A 22,100-nucleotide genomic window follows, 5' to 3' on the forward strand; every position below is an offset into this window, starting at 1 on the left:
ACTCCGTAACATATGTAACATAAAAAATAAAAATAAAAAATCAACAGAATAGAGAAAAAGAAGTTAAATAGAGACAAAAGACAGAAAGTCAAGATAGATTTACATAACACAAGGACACAATTGTCCTTTTCCATTCACTACCTCTCCCTCTCACACATTTATTACCCAAAAAGCCTCCTCCTTTCTCTGCTTCATTTGGATCTACAAAATCTTCCCACCTCCCTAACTTTTTATTCCATTTATTTCTTTACAAAGAAATAAAAATACATCTTTCCCATATCCCCATAAACAAAAAACTCAAAATACACTTCTTGGCCATTTTCAAGATTCAACCTTTTATGATTCAAAAGATAGATAAGTAATCAAAATGAGATGGGTCTTTGAAAACGGGAAAATATATTGCATAATAATGGTTCTTGGATGCTTATTTTATAAATACTTTATAAGAAATAAGAAAAATGATGGTGGTGGCAACCACCGTGTGCAACCGCCGAGAGGTAGTTCCGGTTGGCCGTTGATCGGAGAAACAATAGAGTTCATTGCTGCCGGATATACTTCTCGTCCAGTTACTTTCATGGAGAAACGAAAGTCTATGTAAGTCAATAACTTCATCTTTTGCATGCTTGGACTTTATGCTTTTTAACTTGTACTACTGTTTTGCGTTTCAAGATTTTGCGGTTTTTGTTTTCAGAAAATATTGTGGGTGTTTTTAGGGTTTTTTTTTTTTTGGAGAAGAAAAAGCCTATTTATTTTGGGGTTACAGTTTAGTTATTAGACAAAAAAAAAAAAATTGAGGTAAAAATGGTAAAATTCAGTAAGGTTGTTGATATAGAAATGATATTTAAAATTTTATTTACAGTATTGAAAAGATTGTCGGTAAAATAAATTTTTAGTTAATAATAATTACTTAAAATGGTAATTTAAATATCGCAGTAGATAGTGTTAAAACTTTAGTTATAGACACTTGCTTGAAAGTTGATACAATAGAAGATTGTCTGACATAGAAATGGCCAAATAAACAATAAAGCAAACTATGCTTGGGAATATATTCTAATATAAAGTAAAAAAACATACGAATAAAATAAACATGGGAAAGTGGACGTCATTTATTTATTTAATTCTATAATTTAAGGGAATAAAAAGTTAAAACATCACATAATAAAACCGTTGAAGTGCATTTGATAGCCCCACCACATTTTCATCTTCATAGCTATAGCTATAATTATGTTATCACATTTCTAATATCGCTTTCTCCTTATTTATGATTTACATAATGAATTTTAGAATCTACGTAGTATTGTTCTTTTAGTTTTTTTTTTTTTTTTTTTTTTTAACTCGAGATCCAGAGTTGAGAGTTCTCCTTAAAAATCGGTGAGTCAATTGAACATACTCAGTGGTGATGATATTTTTTTTTTTGAAAAGCAAGTAGGAATTTATTATAACCACGAAACATTACAAGGCAATGAGGAAGACCTCAAGGTTAACAAACCATTTGTAAAGTTAACAAACCATAGTAAAAAATACAATATAAATACAATTACAAATTTAGATAAGTTCTAGGATCGTTTAGCCACGACATCCAATCTATCTTCTTCCTTTTTAGACGAACCGAAATCCATTCGTAGGAGTTGACTTGGACGATATCGAAGGCAAACTTCACGCATACACTTGAACCTCTAAAAACTTTGTTATTCCTATTCTTCCAAATTTGGTACGCACACACCCACTCGACCGCTTGCAATATTTTTTTCCCCAACGAAGTCATGTGAGATGGACCATTACCTCTTAGGATTTCATTGAAGCTAGGAGTGGAAGTATTGTTGAAGCCCCACCACCACGAGTAAATTTTATTATTATTTCTTAAAATTTCTTAAAATTCCACCAAATCTATATGTTGCACTAGACACATAAATAATATACAAATTTAGTGGATATATCAAAAAGATTGGTGGATATGTAGAAAAATGTAGTTCAATTAGCAAGAATGTGAAATCAGATCATGCAATCTATGGCTAGATATGCGTTTGTACCATATATATGTATATTAAAGATTTTACTGCTCTTTAAAATAAAAAATAAGGCAAAATCATTTCTCCAAAATTAAAATCCTCAAATCTATGCAAGTACCTTGTTCAACCAACTAGCAATCTATTGCAATGGTTAGAAATGCATATTTTTGCTTTGCACTTTTGATTGCCTAAATTATAGGATTTCCTTTAGGTAACCTAACAAGGACCGATTCTAAAATCAACATTGATGTATGTGGTGATTCTATGATCAAAAATCAAAATGGTCCCATATTATAAAATAGTGACGAATCTTAAGGGTTCATACTATAAAACCATAAATCCTAGGAAAAAATTTATAAGGTTCTATAATTATATTTAGTAGTGTCATGTACATAGTTAATGCCACCGGTTGATATGGTACATAAAATATATACTTACTATCTACATTTTAAAAAGATATCACTTTACTATTTATATGTGTGTTCCAAAATAATTGTCCTTTTGTAAAATGCAACTACTAATAAATATCGATAAACTTCTAATTTAGCCTCATTTACCACGAAACTTCCAGGAAAAACTTCGAATTGGGAGGGCGATTCTCCCAGTGAACTGACCGTACCCCAAACCGTTGTTTTGGGTCAAAAATCTTAGGGGTTCCAATCCTGTCATCCCTAAGGATGCCCCACACGTAACCAATTGAAGTAGATGAGAAGGTATCGTAGATTGGGGTAGCATTAGCCGGTCGTACTTACTTTATATAAAAAATGGATTTAAGCATCATTAAATAATGAAATTCTAATCAGTCAATCATCTATTTTAAAAAAAAAATCAGTCTAACTTACTTTGAATTTGAATATAAAGACAAAACTGAAATTCATCAAACTTATCGTAAAATTTCTTAGGTTATATTATATTGATTTGTATTTGTTCACGACCAGACATGTTTTGTAATATTGTAATGTACAACCCCATAAAAGCATCGTAAGTGGTGGATGAAATACGAAAGTATCACTCATAGTTTTACCATTTAACATGTGATATGATTTGACTCTTCATAGATATTTCATGTTAATGATTGGTTTTGTGTACACTTCATTGAATGTCCTTATCACGTTAGAGTTTAGTCCCTTTCTAGTTAAGGAAAATTGAATATCGTCCCTTAAACTAGTTAGATTGGTCAAAGTTTCCCCTTTAGGATAAAAAGTTAACTATTTGTTCCTCTTTGAAGTTGGACCAAGTAATTTTTTCGTCAAGGTCACATGATGCCGTATACTACATGATTCATCGACAGTTGATATATTTATGATAGCACACATGTTCAAAGTTTCAATTGTACCGCATATTTCGTCAAAACGTGTTGGCTTATAGTTATTGAGGACTTGGGAGTTATTGCATTTCGATAGTGTGGGGGAAGCTATTAGATATCTAGGCTTTGTACTTATGGGTGAAGTTGGTAGATATTGAAGTTATAAGGGGGGTAAAGTGCAAAGAATGTTGCTCTTACTTTTCACTTATTTATCTTTCATATTGTAATCTTTACCAAGATGGAATCTTTTATTGAAAAGGCAGTCCTCATTGATTGTTGAATTTTATTCTATTTTTTAGTGAAAACACTTTCAAATCATGAACCTTTTGTTTTGATGTACTTACGGTTATACCTTATAATACCTTAATAGCATGCCTAAAATGAAATCTTATTTAATAATCTCTAGATATTCAATAAAAAGTCTTGTACCTAATTGTTGTGATACATCTGTAAAGATCATTTTTATTTTGATATAAAGAAATCAATCAAGCTAATTAGATATATTGAATAATCATTATTTATTTGGATTGTATAGTTATGGAAAGGTGTTCAAGACACATATTTTGGGTAGACCGATTATTGTGTCAACCGATGCAGACGTGAACAAGATTGTCTTACAGAACCAGGGAAATGTTTTCATACCGAGTTATCCGAAATCTGTTATTGAGTTGCTTGGTGAAACGTCTATACTGCATATGAACGGAGGCTTACAAAAGAGACTGCATGCAATCATTGGAGGTTTTTTGAGGTCTCCGCAATTTAAAGCTCGTATCACCAAAGATATAGAGAACTCAGTCAAGTTCATGTTGTCCTCTTGGATGGACCGTAAAAACTCCCGACAACATCTTTACGTCCAAGATGAAACTAAAAAGGTACGACATTTGACTTTGATGGTCAAACTGATTGATCATACCAGCATAGACTTTCATTAAGACCAAATGATTATTACTTTTGTGGACTAAAACAAAACAAAAACCTATGACATTTTTAGTCAAACTAACCCTTTTAACAACTCGTGGTTTAATCGATCAAATAAGTAGAGTATCACTAAGATTCGAAAAGATTGTTACTTATGCATACCATTGCGTGTGATGGTAATCTATCTATATCACATATATTACTTAGATGGCAATGTGCGAGGAAAAAAAAAATCCTTGTCCCATGTATATCCTCCCCGTGATGGGCGCGTAAAGCCACGAGATCTTAACTACGGGTTTAAAAAGTATACCCTTGACAAGGGCGTATCTAGTTATAGTTTTGTGGGGTTCTATGACCCTACTAATTTGGGAATTTTTTTTTTTTACAATGTACTCTTCAAATTGAATAGGTCACCACTAAATTTAACTATAGGACTCCATATATTTTTAAAATTTATGTTTGTTTAGGTAAACAACAACTAAACAACTAAAGTACCCTTCATTTATAATGAACTTTACAAATTTTTTGGGACCCATTGAGTTTTCATCCTAGGTTCTCCACTGCTAATGGGTCACGGGCGGGTGACAGGTATACACTATCTGTCATGGCTCTATCCCAATCCACAAATTCATTAGACTTTTTAACTTACCCACGGGTATACGCATAAAATTATAAATTTTTAATTGTTATTTTTTGTTATATATGATAATAAATTACTACAAATTGCTACTTTTTTTAGTTTTGTATGAATTAATTTAGAAATTATGAAACCTTCTTTCATTTAAATCACTTTACATTTTATAAAATTGTTAAATTATAGTCATTTTTCTTATGATTGTGACGCAGATGACTTTCGAAATTCTCGTGAGGTTGTTGATGAGTGTGGAGCCCGGTGAAGATATGGAGTTCCTCAAGAGAGAATTCATGGAAGTTATCAAAGGCTTGATTTGCTTACCGATCAAACTTCCCGGTTTCAGAATGTATAAATCTCTCCAGGTAAAATATTTTAAACAACGCATTACTTTAATCTCGATGAATTGTGACGCCAAGGAAAATGTGTTGCTGCAGGCTAAAGAGAGAATGTTAAAGATGGTGCGAAAGATTGTAGACGATAGGAAGATGGCAATGGAGATGAATGAAGCCAAAGATTTGGTTTCACCAAATGATGTCGTTGACGTTTTACTACGGGATACGGGTGAATCAGATGGGCCCCAACAACGACTACCGTTGGATTTCATTAGTGGGAACATTATAGAGATGATGATTCCCGGGGAGGACTCTGTACCCATGATCATGACGCTAGCTATCAAATACTTAAGTGATAATCCTGCATCACTTTCTTATCTTGTGGTATGTGATTTGTCTCATTCATTCCTAGAGGTGGCAAAATGGGTGGGGCAGGTTGACACAAAATATTTTTCGATTGCAAATATGGTTACACAAAGTATATTATAGATATAATATTCTTATCACTACATTCTTGTTTCGGGAGCTATTATTTGATATATGTACACTTTGAACAATTTCCTACCCGTTTAACTTGTTAAGACAAGACATAATGTTATCACCTCTGTAAAGTATTTATGGAATTTGAGGAACATATGACCTGTATTTTTAAAGAGATCGGTATAATTTACAGGAAGAAAACGATGAATTAAAGAAGAGAAAGGATGAATTAGGTGAAGACTATGATTGGGCTGATTATGTGTCTTTGCAGTTTACTCAAGGCGTAAGTTTCGTGTTTCCAGATGTAGTTTTGAAAGGCCTATTATGATTATAGCATTATTCTTAACAAATCTATTCGAATTTTAGGTAATAAGTGAAACTCTACGGATGGCGAATATCATCAATGCTATTTGGAGAAAAGCGCTTGAAGATGTCGAAATCAACGGCTATTTGATACCGAAAGGATGGTGCGTTTTGGCGTCATTGACTTCCGTTCATATGGACGAAGATAATTACGAAAATCCAGATAAATTTGATCCTTGGAGATGGGAGGTAAACTATTTTCTTGTTTTTCCTAGCATATATACAAAGTTTGGCAAATGTAGGATGGGGGTCAAATGGGTTGGGTAACGGGTCAAACTCGGTATGCATTGAAAGAGGTAGGTCCGACCATCAAACACTACCTTGGTTTTTCGTTTATAATGTTTATGCATTTTAATATTCTAAACATTAAACTAAATAACTTGTGACACATGTTAAACTGTATTTAACACTCAGATTATCGATTTTACTGAGGGTGACACATGTTAGACAACTCATTTGTGTATAAAATGGGTCCAAATTGCCACATTTACTCTATACATTTGTCACATGTTCATGGAATCCAAAATTGTGTAGAAAACGGGAGCGAGTATTAATAGCAACAAGTTTACGCCATTTGGTGGAGGACAACGGTTGTGTCCCGGTTTGGAATTCTCAAGGCTCGAAATCAGTATTTTCCTTCATCATTTCGTAACAACTTATACTTGGGTTGCCGAAGAAGATCAAATTGTGTATTTTCCTACGGTCAGGACAAGGCGAAGGTTACCCATCATCGTGACACCAAGATGAAACAATTGAAAACGCCGTGATATAACTATTTCGTAAATAGTCAACCATTGATTTTAAGATGAAGTACAAGTATATAATCATTTATTTGGACATAATGTGTATATATTTGTGTACAATGTTTGAGAGTTCGGTTCATGTCAATTTCAATTTTATTTTCTACTCCGTAAGTTTTTGTGCTAAATACCAAAGGATCAACTACGCAAACGCAATAGTGGATTCAAAAAACATGAATGATTGACTTCTTATTGTGTTGCAACTAAAACCCGAATTATTCAAAACAAAATGATTTTGTCAACGTGAGCATCTGAAACGTCATGAAGAAGGGTCAAAAACAACCGATATCCTTTTCTGGATAGAGTGCGTATATTTGAGGAAAAAACTGATATCCTTTTCTTAGTAGCCTGAACAAGAAATAATACTGTTTTGATTTAAGAAAAATGGAATACAATATATTGAACTTAAGGGTTAAAACTAATACTGTTGACTTCAAAACTCAAGAATCACAGTGGCATTACAATATGTTTCCGTCAATGTCAATGTCAATGTACACAAAACCGAGACCAGAACAACCTTCGTAACACAAATTTCCATACAAGTATGAATACCGTCAATGTCAAATTGAGACCGAACACGAACCCTACAGTTTTATGATGTTTTTGAAACAATACGTACCCAAAGTATACCATCCGACGAGAAGAAACGCAAAGAAAGCCAAAAAGGTAAGAAAACTAGCTCCACCAAAAGTAACTCCTAGAACAAATATGATCACAAATGGAACATAAGCTCGAACCATAGACATCGTATCAACCCATTGCCCTTTCAACAGAATCAACGCCGCCACATTCACTACATTCCACCCACCACCCTGAAACTCTAACCTGTTGAGATTTTTAGCCACAAAAGAATGACAATTGCAAGTCAAAATGTTATACGCTCGGTGTTGATATTCTTGTGTGCTCTGTTTTAACACAGAATCCCATGTCTGTTGACCTTCTTCTTCATTTCTGTACATTGACCACTGCAGTAAACGAACACGAATGTAAACCATAACATTGACTTTATATATAGTTTCAGAAAGGCGTTTGACTACGAGATAATACCTTGTCTTTGTTAATTTGGATGTAACGAGCAACAGCTCCAAATGTGAAATTATCGACACACACAAAGTTAGGTCCTGCAAAATCTAGGATGACTCCGTCCTCTCGGGCTATACCAATATGACCGACGAAAGGTAGGAGCCATGAAACAACAGGGAGTGGGGTCCATACAATGCAGCATGGAAAACGAGCTCGTGAGGGATCGATTGGTATGTTAAGTGGAATATTGTCCTCAATTGTCATAACGTGATTAGGTTTTGTATCTAATTCCATTGCAAGATCTGCATACAGTAACTTGCTAGTTTAGTTAACTACCATACCTGATTACGCAAGATTGTTAATAGTTTTGAAAAATCACTGATTAATCAAACAAGAATATAACATAGTAATCAGAACTATTAGCCCTAATTTTATCATTTGTTAATAGAGCTTAGAAACTAAGAACGTTAATCAGCGATTTGCCCTAATTGTTACATTGCCCTAATTGATGAAACGTGTTGAAATTAGGATCATGTAAACTGAAAAAAATTGAACAATGGATCTTAGTTGATGAACAAAGAGTACCTGTTTGTTTGCGATCTTCAAACCCTAATTTAGAATTGTGTTGACGATGCCAAGATCTTGGAAATGAAATGTGAGAAAACTCAACTTAATTTTATATTTTAAAAAAAGTCAACCTAATGGTTTGACGAACCAGGGGCTGTGGTTAGGGATTACTGGATTAGCGAGATGATTATCAAATTGATAGTATACACAAACATACTATTATACCCTTACTTTATAATTATGAAGGTTCAATTCCCTAGATAAATTTAGGGATATAAATATAAATTTGGTGCAAAAAAGTGTGTATGAATTAATTCTTGGTGTGTGAGAATCAACCCCCATTTGTTAAGTAAAAATGAAATATAGATGACATGAAGTTTTTTTTTTTTTTTTTTTTTTTTTTTTTTTTTAATTTTAAGGCAAACAATTAAATTTATTAATGGAAGATAATAGTACAAAGGCATATAAAGGAATGCCTTAGAAAAAGAAATTTACAATGCACTACAACGACTAGGATTATGATCGCTACGAAATATTTGACTAAGAACTATTAACCGTGGTCGTCAAAGGAGGATGAATTTAGAAGCCATTGAGTCCATATCAATAGTGGTTTTCTCGCTCGCTTAAAGATCCATTCATATGTCTTGACTTGTATTTCGTTTAGTAATAGTGGACCATTACCTTTTTTCTTTTTGAACACCGTATTGTTTCTATTATGCCATAACAATTATCCGGTAACCCATTCTACCGCTTGCCAGAGTTTGGAGAAGCCATTCGATGAACCTAAGTCGAACATGCCTTTGAACATATCTTCGAAGCTAGAAACATGAAGTTGAGACGGATTCCACCAACGGATGACACGAGACCATATCTCTTTGGCGAACGAACATTGAAAAAGGATGTGATCCGCTGTTTCTATTTTATTGTTGCATATTGGACATAGGACCGAGTTTAAATCTATACCACGTCTATCTAATTCCGAAAGGACCGGTAATCTATTTAATTTGGCACGCCAAACAAAGATTCCTATTTTTTGGGGGACCATATTATTTCTCATTGTTTCTGTATTCGAAAAGCATGGAGGAAGTAGTTTCCTGTTGAGTTCCGAAACGAGATCGCAGGTACGAAACTGTCCCGACGAGTTCAGTTCCCATTTCCATTGATCGGATGATGATGATGCAAATTTGAACCCGTCTAGTAAATTTAGCAATTCTTGTAGTTCACTGATGGTTCTACCTAATGGCGATCTAAACCATTCCCAAGAAGCTGTCCAGTCGTCATTGTTTGAGTTCTTTATCAATCGATCCATGATGAGAGCTTCATGATTCTTTTCAAGTCGAAACAATCTGCTAAATTTATCCGATAGTTTTTGGTTGTAAATCCAAACATCTTTCCAATATCTTATGGAGTCACCTTTGTTAACAAGCTTTACAAACGAACTGGAGAATGGAATATGCAAATCATCGATATGTAAACCTGCACTTCGGATGCCGTATCAAATGGAATTCCTGCTACGAGACAGATTTACATAGTGAGAAAATAAACTCCCTTCCCGCCTATAAAGACTTTTGATAATTTTGACCCAAAACACGTCTTTTTCATTAATAAAACGCCACCACCATTTACCGAGTAGGGATAATTTTTTTGCTTTAAGCGTCCCTATATTTAAACCCCCCTGTAACACCCCGTTTTTCTAAACATGATGCTCGAGGCATCATACGGAGTCTAAGATTAAGTATATGATAGTTTGGATGTAATGAGTTGACTACGTTTGACTTTGGGATGTTTTAAAAGTGAAATTGGAGTACATCAGGTAAACTGTCGAGTTTGAAGGAGGTTTGTCGCGTTCTGGTGTGTCGCGATCCGTGACAAACATGGTTGAAACGCGACAACTTCTGATACTTGATTTCTGTCCCTTTTGTCGCGTTTGAGTGTTGTTTATCGCGTTCTGGTGTCGCGAAACGCGACGAAGTGTCGTGAAACGCGACAAATGTCGCTGTAATGACATTTTAACCCATTTTAATGGAATCTTTTGAGGGTGTTTTGGTAATTTCACTTATGGACGAGTTTTATACCCCAAATCAGTTCCAAGGCTCATCTTATCCTCATTTTCATACATCAACACTCTCATCTTCAAACCCTAGAGAGAGAGGAGAGAGTTTAGAGAGAGAGATAGCTCCATTTGGAGAAGAAGAAGGGTGTTTCGGGTCAAACCTCGAGTATTAAGGTTGTTCTACTCGTCAACGACATCATTTTGGCGGTATTGGTAAGTTCTAACTCCGAGTTTCATTGTATGATTCGAGATTCAATGTTAGGGTTTTGAGATTGTTAGTTGTAAAACCCATTTAGATGATGAAGAGGGTTTATGGAAATTTGTTATTGTTGATACTTGGCGGGTTTTGGGTTGATTAATGATTTAACCATGTTTAAGGCTTGTAAGTGATGTATAATCACTAGTGTTATTGATTATAGAAGTGTTGGAACCATTTTTTGTGTATTTTGGTTGACTAATTTTGAAATGGGTCAAAATTAGGGTTTAGGTGTTAAAATGGGCAAGATTGGTATTTAACACTTATGAATGGGTTTAATTGTATTAGGACCATTCTCACTTGTGTTAGTGATTATTGGTTAGTTTGGGCGCGGTTTGTGCTTGGAAGTGCATTTGGGTCGAATTTGCACTAGTTGTCAATATGGGTTGGTTTGTAATCCACCCTAATTGTGTTGTTTGTTATGTGATAATGGAGTAGGTACGTTCCATTGGCGTTTGCGGATTTTGGTTTGGCATCCATCAAGACTTCAAGGTGAGTGTAAATATATTATATGCGTATGTATGCATAGGATGGGTGCGTATGTGTAGAGTGGCCCTTGCTTGGGTTTACTCTATGTTGGTGTGGGTGAATGGACTCCTCTTGTGCTTCGGGTCCTTGTGATACGCTTATGTGTTTTGGGTTTTTACCCTTGGTGTGGTGATTTGGCTAGCGTATCGGATAACCCTTTTGGAGATGGGTTGCTAGCATTTGTTGTTGAGGAAATGAATCTCAGTTAGTTCGGATTCATGATGACTCGGGTAGTTCGGTCATCTTGGTGATGAGGTGGTAAATTTTGGGTTGTGCGAATTCACTAAGGCTCGGGTAGTTTGGTCATCTTGGTGATGAGGCGGTGAATTTCGGGTTGTGCGAATTCACTAAGGCTCGGGTAGTTCGGCCAACCTCGGTTGTTGGAATGGTGAAGAGGTGAATCTCGGGTAGTGCGAATTCACTAAGGCTCGGGTTGTTCGGCCAACCTTCATGTGTTTAGGGTTAAGTGGTTAACCTTGTGGTATTATTGGATGTGTTTTTGTATATACGTATATATATACTTATTTGTGTGTTGTAGCTAATCTTACGGATTTGGGTTGGTGGTACGTTAGGTATGGCTTGCTAGTTATACTCGGTATGCGGTATGTGTTTACTTATTTGTGTTTGGTTGTACGTATTCATTTTATTGATATGTAGGTATATAGTATGTTTATACTCACTAAGCTTTCATAGCTTACCCTCTCGTTGTTTACATTTTTTTATAGGTTCGCGAAGTGGTGGCTCGGGTAAGCGTGGAAACTAGTGAACTTGCGTAGGTTGCTTTAGAAGGTATGCTTTTGGATTGATTAGGATTGGGTAGCGTATCCCCAATCACCATGCTCAGTTTTATTGGAAATTAAAATAGTTGGGTCGTGTATGCCGTTTGGATATTTAAACTTATGTATGAAATGTTTTAAAGTTTATTAAACTTACTATTGTATTAAAGATGTTTTCTTTGAAAACATAATTGGGACCTAAATGTTAATGATATTAATGAATTATAAAGAAAAATTTTTATGGGCCGGTTTAAGAACGGGTTAGGTTGTTTCAAGTGGTATCAGAGCATGGTCTAAGGGATTTAGGTGACTTGAGATAGGTGCCTAGACTTAGACTTTTGTGTGTGCTTATTTGTTGCGGGACTTGTAGGTGAACGGGTTGGACGGGGACTTGGTTAGTGCCTTAGCGTGTAGGTGAACTAACTAGGACTGTGACCCGTGTTATGATATTACTTCTTGCGTGTGTTTTTATCGCGTAAAATTTTTGTTTGTGTTGGTTATATCATCAAGCGAGGCGGTCGTTGTACTAACGAGTCGATATGACGTGTGTGCGTAATAAGGACTTGCAAACCTTATTACGGGTGCAAATCGTGTCTAACAAGTAATGTACGACGAGTGTTTAGCAAGATGGGGCGGTGTTGTGTGTGTGATTTATACGTTCATAGACTAATCGTTTGCATTCTTTAGAATGACGACGCGAAACGAGATCGAGACGAATGACGATGAGTTTAACGCTAGAGTTGCGGCTGCCGTTGCGGAGCAAATGGGAGCGTTTAGAGAAGAAATGGATAGGAAGTATTCCGAAATTCAAAGTAGGGGTGAAATGGAGCGTTGTCGTAAGAGCTTCATGAGAACTAAACACCCGATGTATGACGGGAAATCGGATCCTTTGGTAAGTACAACATGGATCTCAGATGTCGAAGGGTTTTTTCGTACTATTGATTGCCCTCTCGAGAAGATGACAAGACTCGCTACTGAAAGGACCCGTTCATATACATTATAAACGATTCACAATAGTTGATTACATCGTGAGGTATTTGACTTCTATATGATACGTTTTACAAACATTGCATTCATTTTTAAAAGACAAACTTTCTTTACATCAAAAATTGACGGCATGCATACCATTTCATATTACATCCAACTATAATTGACTTAATATTAATCTTGATGAACTCAACGACTCGAATGCAACGTCTTTCAAAGTATGTCTTGAATGACTCCAAGTAATATCCTTAAAATGAGCTAATGCACAGTGGAAGAATTCTTTAATACCTGAGAATAAACATGCTTTAAAGTGTCAACCAAAAGGTTGGTGAGTTCATTAGTTTATCATAATCCATCATTTCCGTAATAGTAATAGACCACAAGATTTCAGTTTCTATAAACATCCGTACACTCGCAAGTGTATAAAAGTATTCTATAAGTTGTAGGCACCCGGTAACAAGCTTTAACATTCATGTTTTACCCTATGAAGTACACCAGATCAGGTGTGTTTAAAATAACCTCGAAGTACTAAAGCATCCCATAGTCAGGATGGGGTTTGTCAGACCCAATAGATCTATCTTTAGGATTCGCGCCTACCATACATAGACAAGTAGTTTAATGTTACCAAGCTAAGGGTATATTTCTGGTTTAAACCCACATAGAATTAGTTTTAGTACTTGTGCCTATTTCGTAAAACATTTATAAATCAGCGCATGTATTCTCAGCCCAAAAATATATATAAAAAGGGAGCAAATGAAACTCACAATACTGTATTTCGTAGCAATTATGTATATGACGGCACTGAACAAATGCAGTGTTTGTCTCGATTCACGAACCTATATTAAGTATATATATTTATATGTTGGTCAATATCTGTCTAACAATTTAGGTCAAGTCGTAGTGTACCACAATCCTAATGCTCGAGACCGACATGCAAAAGTCAACAAAGTCAACTTGACCCAAAATGACTTTCAAAATCTATACATGTTTATTATATAACTTATATATAGTAGTTTTATATATTTAAATATATTTATCAGATCTTATTATAATAAATAATACAAGTCATTTATTAATAAATAAAAATTTATATTAAAATTCATATATGATAAAAATATACTTTTATATATCTCAAATAATAAAATTTATAAAATTCACTTAATATCATAAAAATATAGTGGTATGTATTATTAATGTAATTACATTACGTGTGGTAAAAATATATTTTTTCGCATATTTATTTGATAAAATAATATTGATAATAATAATAATGATAAAAATAATAAAATGATAGTTTCAATAAAAATATTAATTTTTAGTAATAAAGATAATTTTAGTAATAACATCAACTGATAACAGTTATAATAATCGTTTTAATAATAATATTAAAATTAATGATAATTCAGTTGACCATATCTTTTAATCCGTTCATCGAAACCACACGATTTCTAAATGAAAAGTTATTAATTTTTTCTTCAGATTTTCTACGACATGCATATCATATAACTTATCTCAGTAGCATATGTATCAAATTCGTGATTTATCATAAACTATTTAACGACGAAACTAAGCATACAAACATGCATAATCATATATACTCGAGCACTAGTCAGGGATACACTATTAATATATAAAAGATAAGATATGAATGCTCACGTATCAATATTGTGATTCAATATTGCAGGAAAGTACGTAGACGCAACGAAAATGATAAACGTTAGGTTGACCTCACGAGCAATACCCTCGATCAATACCCATAACCTTCATAGCTATAACCCATAATTTCCTTAGCTCTATCCCATTTGAAAACTTATTTTGAAATCGTCTGAATATAACTCCGTCGTAGTATTTTATGTATACTAATAATATCTTGAAATAATACTAAGTAAATATATATATAAATATATATATATATATATATATATATATATATATATATATATATATATATGTAATTCGATTGAGAGAGTTTAGAGAAATATATTTTCAAGTTTCTATGAAATAATGAAACCTATTGAATTCTATTTATAATAGATTTTTGAATTATTAAAATGAATTATTAAAGTATGAATTATTAAAGTGAATTATTAAAGTATGAATTATTAAAGTGAATTATTAAAGTATGAATTATTAAAGTGAATTATTAAAGTATGAATTATTAAAGTGAATTATTAAAGTATGAATTATTAAAGTAAATTATTAAAGTATGAATTATTAAAGTAAATTATTAAAGTATGAATTATTAAAGTTAAAGTAAAGTAAAAGTAAAGTAAAGGTAAAGTTAAAGTATAGTAAAAGAATAAAACTATGTACGTATAATACGCGTATAAAAATATATATAATATTAATTTAAATCGTTATATATATATATATATATATATATATATATATATATATATATATATATATATATATATATATTTAATAAAATGAAATATAAATATCGTTATCTTTATCATACTGGTTAAGTAATGAGTTGTCAAAAAAAAAAAAAAAAATAGATTTCTTAAATCACAGTGGACCTCATAACATAGGCCCGTAATCATATCATAATGTATCTGATAATTCAATCATTTGATATTATCTCTTAATTATGTCGATAAATATATCGAAACAAATATGTTTATGTAAAGTATCATATATCTAATACTTTGTTAATGTTTTCAGTTAATATTATATATTATATATACATATCTATATACACATAATTGTTCGTGAATCGTCGAACACGGTTAAATGGTAATTGATTACATGAATGTAGTTCCAAACTTTTTGAGATTCAACATTACAAATTCTGCTTATCGTGTCAGAAACATATAAAGGTTAAGTTTAAATTTGGTCGGAAATTTCCGGGTCGTCACAGTACCTACCCGTTAAAGAAATTTCGTCCCGAAATTTGATCGAGGTCGTCATGGCTAACTATAAAAATGTTTTCATGACGAATATGAGTTGATAAATAGAGTTTTATCATCATTGAGTAATATAGATAAAACAATTTGATTACGCGAAGAGTATAAGTGAAGCTATCGCAAGAGAGTGAAATGAGTAAACGCATATTCGTTTTAACCGATGACGTAGTTATGATTGATTTCCGAAATTCATGGGATTTAAAGAAAATCTTTGCAATAAGATTTGGTTTTTCGGCGATTAAGGAAATCAGGATCTTCTTTGATTAAATGCGATAATCTGTCTCGATTTCTCTGTCTGATATTTTACTATAATTCCACCACCTTCGTTTCTTTATTTCCACAGCTCACACCTTCTAGTCTTTCTCCCCAATTCATACTTTAAAGCATTCGTTAATATGCTTCATCCAGTATTGATTCTTGATATACTTTTAACTTTCATATCTGTCATTCTTCTTTTTCATCTACTACCGGAGGAAGTTATTTTCTTCTACCATTACCTTGGGGTTATTGTGTTTTTCATTCTCCCGTGTCTTTATATTGCTATACGCATTTATATACACGGTTTGTAATTTCGGGGTTGTTATCGGGCTTTATATTCTCCATTATATTTCGGAGCTTCATGCTTTCGTTTTCTCTTCCCGATCTTAAGTCAAGCGGATAATAGTCCAGAATTCGTAGATATGAATTTTTGGATGAACATAGTTAATGTTCCAAGAAGAAAATCGTAATGGCACGATCTTGATTTGGCAAATTACCAGAATATCCGAAAATATAGAGCTATCAAGATGATATGTTCTTAATATGTTTGAAAATTGGGTAGAATGTAAGAGTCGTGTAAACAGTACATGATGACGGTATGTTCTGTGAATCATCACGTTCCATTAGAAACTCAGCATGACTTACTGTAATATAATCACGTTGATCAAGTGTCATTATATTATACTAACTCATGCTTCAGTTCCCAACACTACTTCAAAAACATTCCTATTTTAAATTCAAATTTTTTTTTTAAATTTAGAAACTAACACAGTTTCTTTTTATGTTGTAACGCAGATATTGCGAAGAGATAAAAGATATCGGATAAGAATAGTTGTGAAAATATCTTCAGGAATATCGAAGATATTATAATAAAAGATACGATAATATGGATGATGAAGAAGATTTGTCTGTGAAGGTTTAGAATAAGAAGTAAGGTGTTTGCTAACGATTTCAGTAGACACTGAATCATTTGGATCCTTTGAAGGCAGGTTTAGTCTTTGTGATTTGTCCACAGCCTCCTTCATGGTCTGCTCAATCCGTTTTCCAGTTTCAAACCTTCTCTTTTTCTCAGCTTTACCACCATACTATTCTTTATCATCAAACTTTTGACTGTTAAAGTCGTTTACAATTTTTGCTACTTCATCAGCATTTTTCCAATTTCGGAGAACTAGTTCATAGTTTGGGATGTTTTTCAGAAAATTCACATTCGAAGTATGTAAGTCTAGGAGATAGACGTTATATGTATAACTTTTGACGTAAAATTGTCGCGAAATTCAAAATACTGATTGCTAATTCCCAGTAGTTGGTGTGACAATTATTGTTACAGGATGTAGGTGAGTACATGATGGGGTTTTAATGAATAAGTATAGTGGCTTTTCAGAGAGGCTTAAGTCAAAGGTTAATGAAGTTGTTGATAAGTTTACTGCTAATGTGGCGAGATATGAAAGGTTCCCCGGTAACAATGGTGAAAGGGTAATTGTTATAATAAGGTTTATTCGTATAAACAAATGAAGGTGATTTGCTGGAGCTGTGACAAAACTGTCTATTTTAGAAAGAGATTGAAAAATTATATTTGGTAATAAATATCAAAGGATCTGACACGGATACGTGTTAAACTATAACTTTGGTTTCGAGAGCTTTTCAGATGCATGACAGTGGGTAATATGTGGTTGGATCATCATCTCGCATGTCTTTAGGAATTTCGAAGTGTTTGAACACATATTGTAATTGTTAATATACATATGATGTTCTAAGATTTTGAATGATACAAATATTTTTGTGAGTTCCATGAATAGAAATGAGGTTCTAGGACAGTTTTGAAGTCAAAGTATAGTTTTGAAAGATGTAGGAATCTAAGAGTGATGATTTCGGTTATATCTTGAATCGAATTCTGAGATTTCAAAATCAGAATATGTAATTAGATTTTGAATGAGTATGGTTGTTTGGATTTCTATAAAAGAATGTATATTGTTGTGAAAGTAGGGAGTATAATGGATGATTTGCTGAATCAGATTCGAAGAATGTAACATATTAATTGTGAATTTATATATCTCTCGGGTATTACCTACCCATTAAAAAAAAAATTCACAATTAATATTTTGTACAAAAGAATTTTATTACAGTCTTTATGAAAATATATATGTGTATATTTCTTCAGATGTAATATTGATTTAATGAGTTAATATTAAATTAAACTCATTTGATTTATGGTTAAGGCTAGGATAGATAATTTCTAAACTTTAGAAATTACATAATCGCCGTAGAATGTTTCCCCAATGAAGTTATGAATCAATACCTCATCGTTGTGGTATTCCTTGGTATCTACATGACGTATGACGTCGATGCTCGTGGGACAGATTGTGAAGTTGAGGTTTGCGATGCGGTTGTTGTTGGTGGTGGTAATGGTACTGTTGATGTTGTTGGTGGTACTGGTTTTGCTGCTGGTGCTACTGCTGGTGTTTGTAACCTTTGCACCATATTCTCCAAAGCCACTACCCGAGCGCGAAGCTCGTTGACTTCTTCTATTACACTGGGGTGATTGTCGGTTCGGACGAGCGGATAAATAAGATCTAGAATTTGGTGTAGTATATAATCATGACGAGATACTCTGGAAATGAGAGAGAAAATGGTGTTTCGGACAGGTTCGCCGGTAAGTGCTTCAGGTTCATTGCCAAGAGGGCAATGTGGTGGATGAAAGGGATCGCCTTCTTCTTGTCTCCAATGGTTAAGTAGATTACGAACCCATCCCCAATTCATCCAGAATAGATGATGGCTAATTGGTTGATCAATTCCGGTCACGCTGCTTTCGGAGCTCATGTGGAAATCCATTTCGGCATAGCTGTCGGAATTCGAGGAACTCGAACTGGTTGAGGGATCCATCTTGTATGATCAGGGAAAGAATTTTTTTGGTATGAAATAGATTGTAGAATTTAGATTTGGTATTCTTCAATATATAATTTACATATGTATATATAATACCAAAATCCCATAAATTACGGAGGAATCTTTGAAAGATGTCAGTCAAAGTTCACAGTAGCAGATATGCTAAGATAAGAATTCGTCTATACACTATTATGCAATAAATGTAGGAAAACGGTCTAGAATTAAGAATGATAAGCAGGTAATTTCCTAAGGATGGTAAGTAGATGATTTCCGACTAAAAATGATAAGCAAAACTTTTGACATGCAGACACGGTCGAAGTCCAGACTCACTAATGCATCTTAACAACTATCAGTTAGACACACTAATGCAAGACCTGGTTCGCTAAGACCACCGCTCTGATACCAACTGAAAGGACCCGTTCATATACATTATAAACGATTCACAATAGTTGATTACATCGCGAGGTATTTGACTTCTATATGATACGTTTTACAAACATTGCATTCGTTTTTAAAAGACAAACTTTCTTTACATCAAAAATTGACGGCATGCATACCATTTCATATTACATCCAACTATAATTGACTTAATATTAATCTTGATGAACTCAATGACTCGAATGCAACGTCTTTCAAAGTATGTCTTGAATGACTCCAAGTAATATCCTTAAAATGAGCTAATGCACAGCGGAAGAATTCTTTAATACCTGAGAATAAACATGCTTTAAAGTGTCAACCAAAAGGTTGGTGAGTTCATTAGTTTATCATAATCCATCATTTCCGTAATAGTAATAGACCACAAGATTTCAGTTTCTATAAATATCCGTACACTCGCAAGTGTATAAAAGTATTCTATAAGTTGTAGGCACCCGGTAACAAGCTTTAACGTTCATGTTTTACCTCTAAAGTACACCAGATCAGGTGTGTTTAAAATAACCTCGAAGTACTAAAGCATCCCATAGTCAGGATGGGGTTTGTCAGACCCAATAGATCTATCTTTAGGATTCGCGCCTACCGTACATAGACAAGTAGTTTAATGTTACCAAGCTAAGGGTATATTTCTGGTTTAAACCCACATAGAATTAGTTTTAGTACTTGTGCCTATTTCGTAAAACATTTATAAATCAGCGCATGTATTCTCAGCCCAAAAATATATATATAAAGGGAGCAAATGAAACTCACAATACTGTATTTCGTAGCAATTATGTATATGACGGCACTGAACAAATGCAGTGTTTGTCTCGATTCACGAACCTATATTAAGTATATATATTTATATGTTGGTCAATATCTGTCTAACAATTTAGGTCAAGTCGTAGTGTACCACAATCCTAATGCTCGAGACCGACATGCAAAAGTCAACAAAGTCAACTTGACCCAAAATGACTTTCAAAATCTATACATGTTTATTATATAACTTATATATAGTAGTTTTATATATTTAAATATATTTATCAGATCTTATTATACTAAATAATACAAGTCATTTATTAATAAATAAAAATTTATATTAAAATTCATATATGATAAAAATATACTTTTATATATCTCAAATAATAAAATTTATAAAATTCACTTAATATCATAAAAATATAGTGGTATGTATTATTAATGTAATTACATTACGTGTGGTAAAAATATATTTTTTCGCATATTTATTTGATAAAATAATATTGATAATAATAATAATGATAAAAATAATAAAATGATAGTTTCAATAAAAATATTAATTTTTAGTAATAAAGATAATTTTAGTAATAACATCAACTGATAACAGTTATAATAATCGTTTTAATAATAATATTAAAATTAATGATAATTCAGTTGACCATATCTTTTAATCCGTTCATCGAAACCACACGATTTCTAAATGAAAAGTTATTAATTTTTTCTTCAGATTTTCAACGACATGCATATCATATAACTTATCTCAGTAGCATATGTATCAAATTCGTGATTTATCATAAACTATTTAACGACGAAACTAAGCATTAAAACATGCATAATCATATAAACTCGAGCACTAGTCAGGGATACACTATTAATATATAAAAGATAAGATATGAATGCTCACGTATCAATATTGTGATTCAATATTGCAGGAAAGTACGTAGACGCAACGAAAATGATAAACGTTAGGTTGACCTCACGAGCAATACCCTCGATCAATACCCATAACCTTCATAGCTATAACCCATAATTTCCTTAGTCTATCCCATTTGAAAACTTTTTTTGAAATCGTCTGAATATAACTCCGTCGTAGTATTTTATGTATACTAATAATATCTTAAAATAATACTAAGTAAATATATATATATATATATATATATATATATATATATATATATATATATATATATATATATATATATATATATATATATAATTCGATTGAGAGAGTTTAGAGAAATATATTTTCAAGTTTCTATGAAATAATGAAACCTATTGAATTCTATTTATAATAGATTTTTGAATTATTAAAGTGAATTATTAAAGTATGAATTATTAAAGTGAATTATTAAAGTATGAATTATTAAAGTGAATTATTAAAGTATGAATTATTAAAGTGAATTATTAAAGTATTAATTATTAAAGTGAATTATTAAAGTATGAATTATTAAAGTGAATTATTAAAGTATGAATTATTAAAGTGAATTATTAAAGTATGAATTATTAAAGTAAATTATTAAAGTATGAATTATTAAAGTTAAAGTAAAGTAAAAGTAAAGTAAAGGTAAAGTTAAAGTATAGTAAAAGTATAAAACTATGTACGTATAATACGCGTATAAAAATATATATAATATTAATTTAAATCGTTATATATATATATATTTAATAAAATGAAATATAAATATCGTTATCTTTATCATACTGGTTAAGTAATGAGTTATCAAAAAAAAAATAGATTTCTTAAATCACAGTGGACCTCATAACATAGGCCCGTAATCATATCATAATGTATCTGATAATTCAATCATTTGATATTATCTCTTAATTATGTCGATAAATATATCGAAA

The 22,100-nt window shown here is 32.6% G+C and overlaps 2 protein-coding genes across 2 annotated transcripts; one reads left to right on the plus strand and one right to left on the minus strand.

Annotated features, from left to right (window-relative positions):
• Nucleotides 1-364: 364 nt before the first annotated feature.
• On the plus strand, nucleotides 365-6,799 carry LOC139847602 (3-epi-6-deoxocathasterone 23-monooxygenase CYP90C1). The gene is made up of 7 exons (XM_071837305.1): nucleotides 365-594; nucleotides 3,851-4,187; nucleotides 5,080-5,229; nucleotides 5,302-5,583; nucleotides 5,873-5,962; nucleotides 6,046-6,231; nucleotides 6,577-6,799. Exons 1-7 carry the CDS (start codon nucleotides 368-370, stop codon nucleotides 6,787-6,789), a joined length of 1,485 nt encoding a protein of 494 aa, XP_071693406.1. The 5' UTR covers nucleotides 365-367; the 3' UTR covers nucleotides 6,790-6,799.
• A 539-nt stretch (nucleotides 6,800-7,338) lies between these two features.
• On the minus strand, nucleotides 7,339-8,605 carry LOC139848174 (protein RTE1-HOMOLOG-like). Its single transcript, XM_071837904.1, has 3 exons — nucleotides 8,451-8,605; nucleotides 7,890-8,167; nucleotides 7,339-7,807 (listed from the first exon to the last, which is right to left on the minus strand). The coding sequence occupies exons 2-3, from the start codon at nucleotides 8,157-8,159 to the stop codon at nucleotides 7,427-7,429; spliced, it is 651 nt and encodes a 216-aa protein (XP_071694005.1). The 5' UTR covers nucleotides 8,160-8,167; nucleotides 8,451-8,605; the 3' UTR covers nucleotides 7,339-7,426.
• Nucleotides 8,606-22,100: the final 13,495 nt, after the last annotated feature.

The sequence above is a fragment of the Rutidosis leptorrhynchoides genome, chromosome 5 (genome assembly GCF_046630445.1).
Source record: "Rutidosis leptorrhynchoides isolate AG116_Rl617_1_P2 chromosome 5, CSIRO_AGI_Rlap_v1, whole genome shotgun sequence".
NCBI lineage: Eukaryota > Viridiplantae > Streptophyta > Magnoliopsida > Asterales > Asteraceae > Rutidosis > Rutidosis leptorrhynchoides.

What these genes read in the sequence shown, in the direction of transcription:
- LOC139847602 (XM_071837305.1), top strand. Translation starts at nt 368, where the DNA reads ATGAGATGGGTCTTTGAAAACGGGAAAATATATTGCATAATAATGGTT. An exon ending in ATGGAGAAACGAAAGTCTAT is followed by an intron (nt 595 to 3,850) that starts GTAAGTCAATAA and finishes TGGATTGTATAG; the next exon opens with TTATGGAAAGGTGTTCAAGA. An exon ending in TCCAAGATGAAACTAAAAAG is followed by an intron (nt 4,188 to 5,079) that starts GTACGACATTTG and finishes ATTGTGACGCAG; the next exon opens with ATGACTTTCGAAATTCTCGT.
- LOC139848174 (XM_071837904.1), bottom strand. Translation starts at nt 8,159, where the DNA reads ATGGAATTAGATACAAAACCTAATCACGTTATGACAATTGAGGACAAT. An exon ending in TCCAAATTAACAAAGACAAG is followed by an intron (nt 7,808 to 7,889) that starts GTATTATCTCGT and finishes CGTTTACTGCAG; the next exon opens with TGGTCAATGTACAGAAATGA.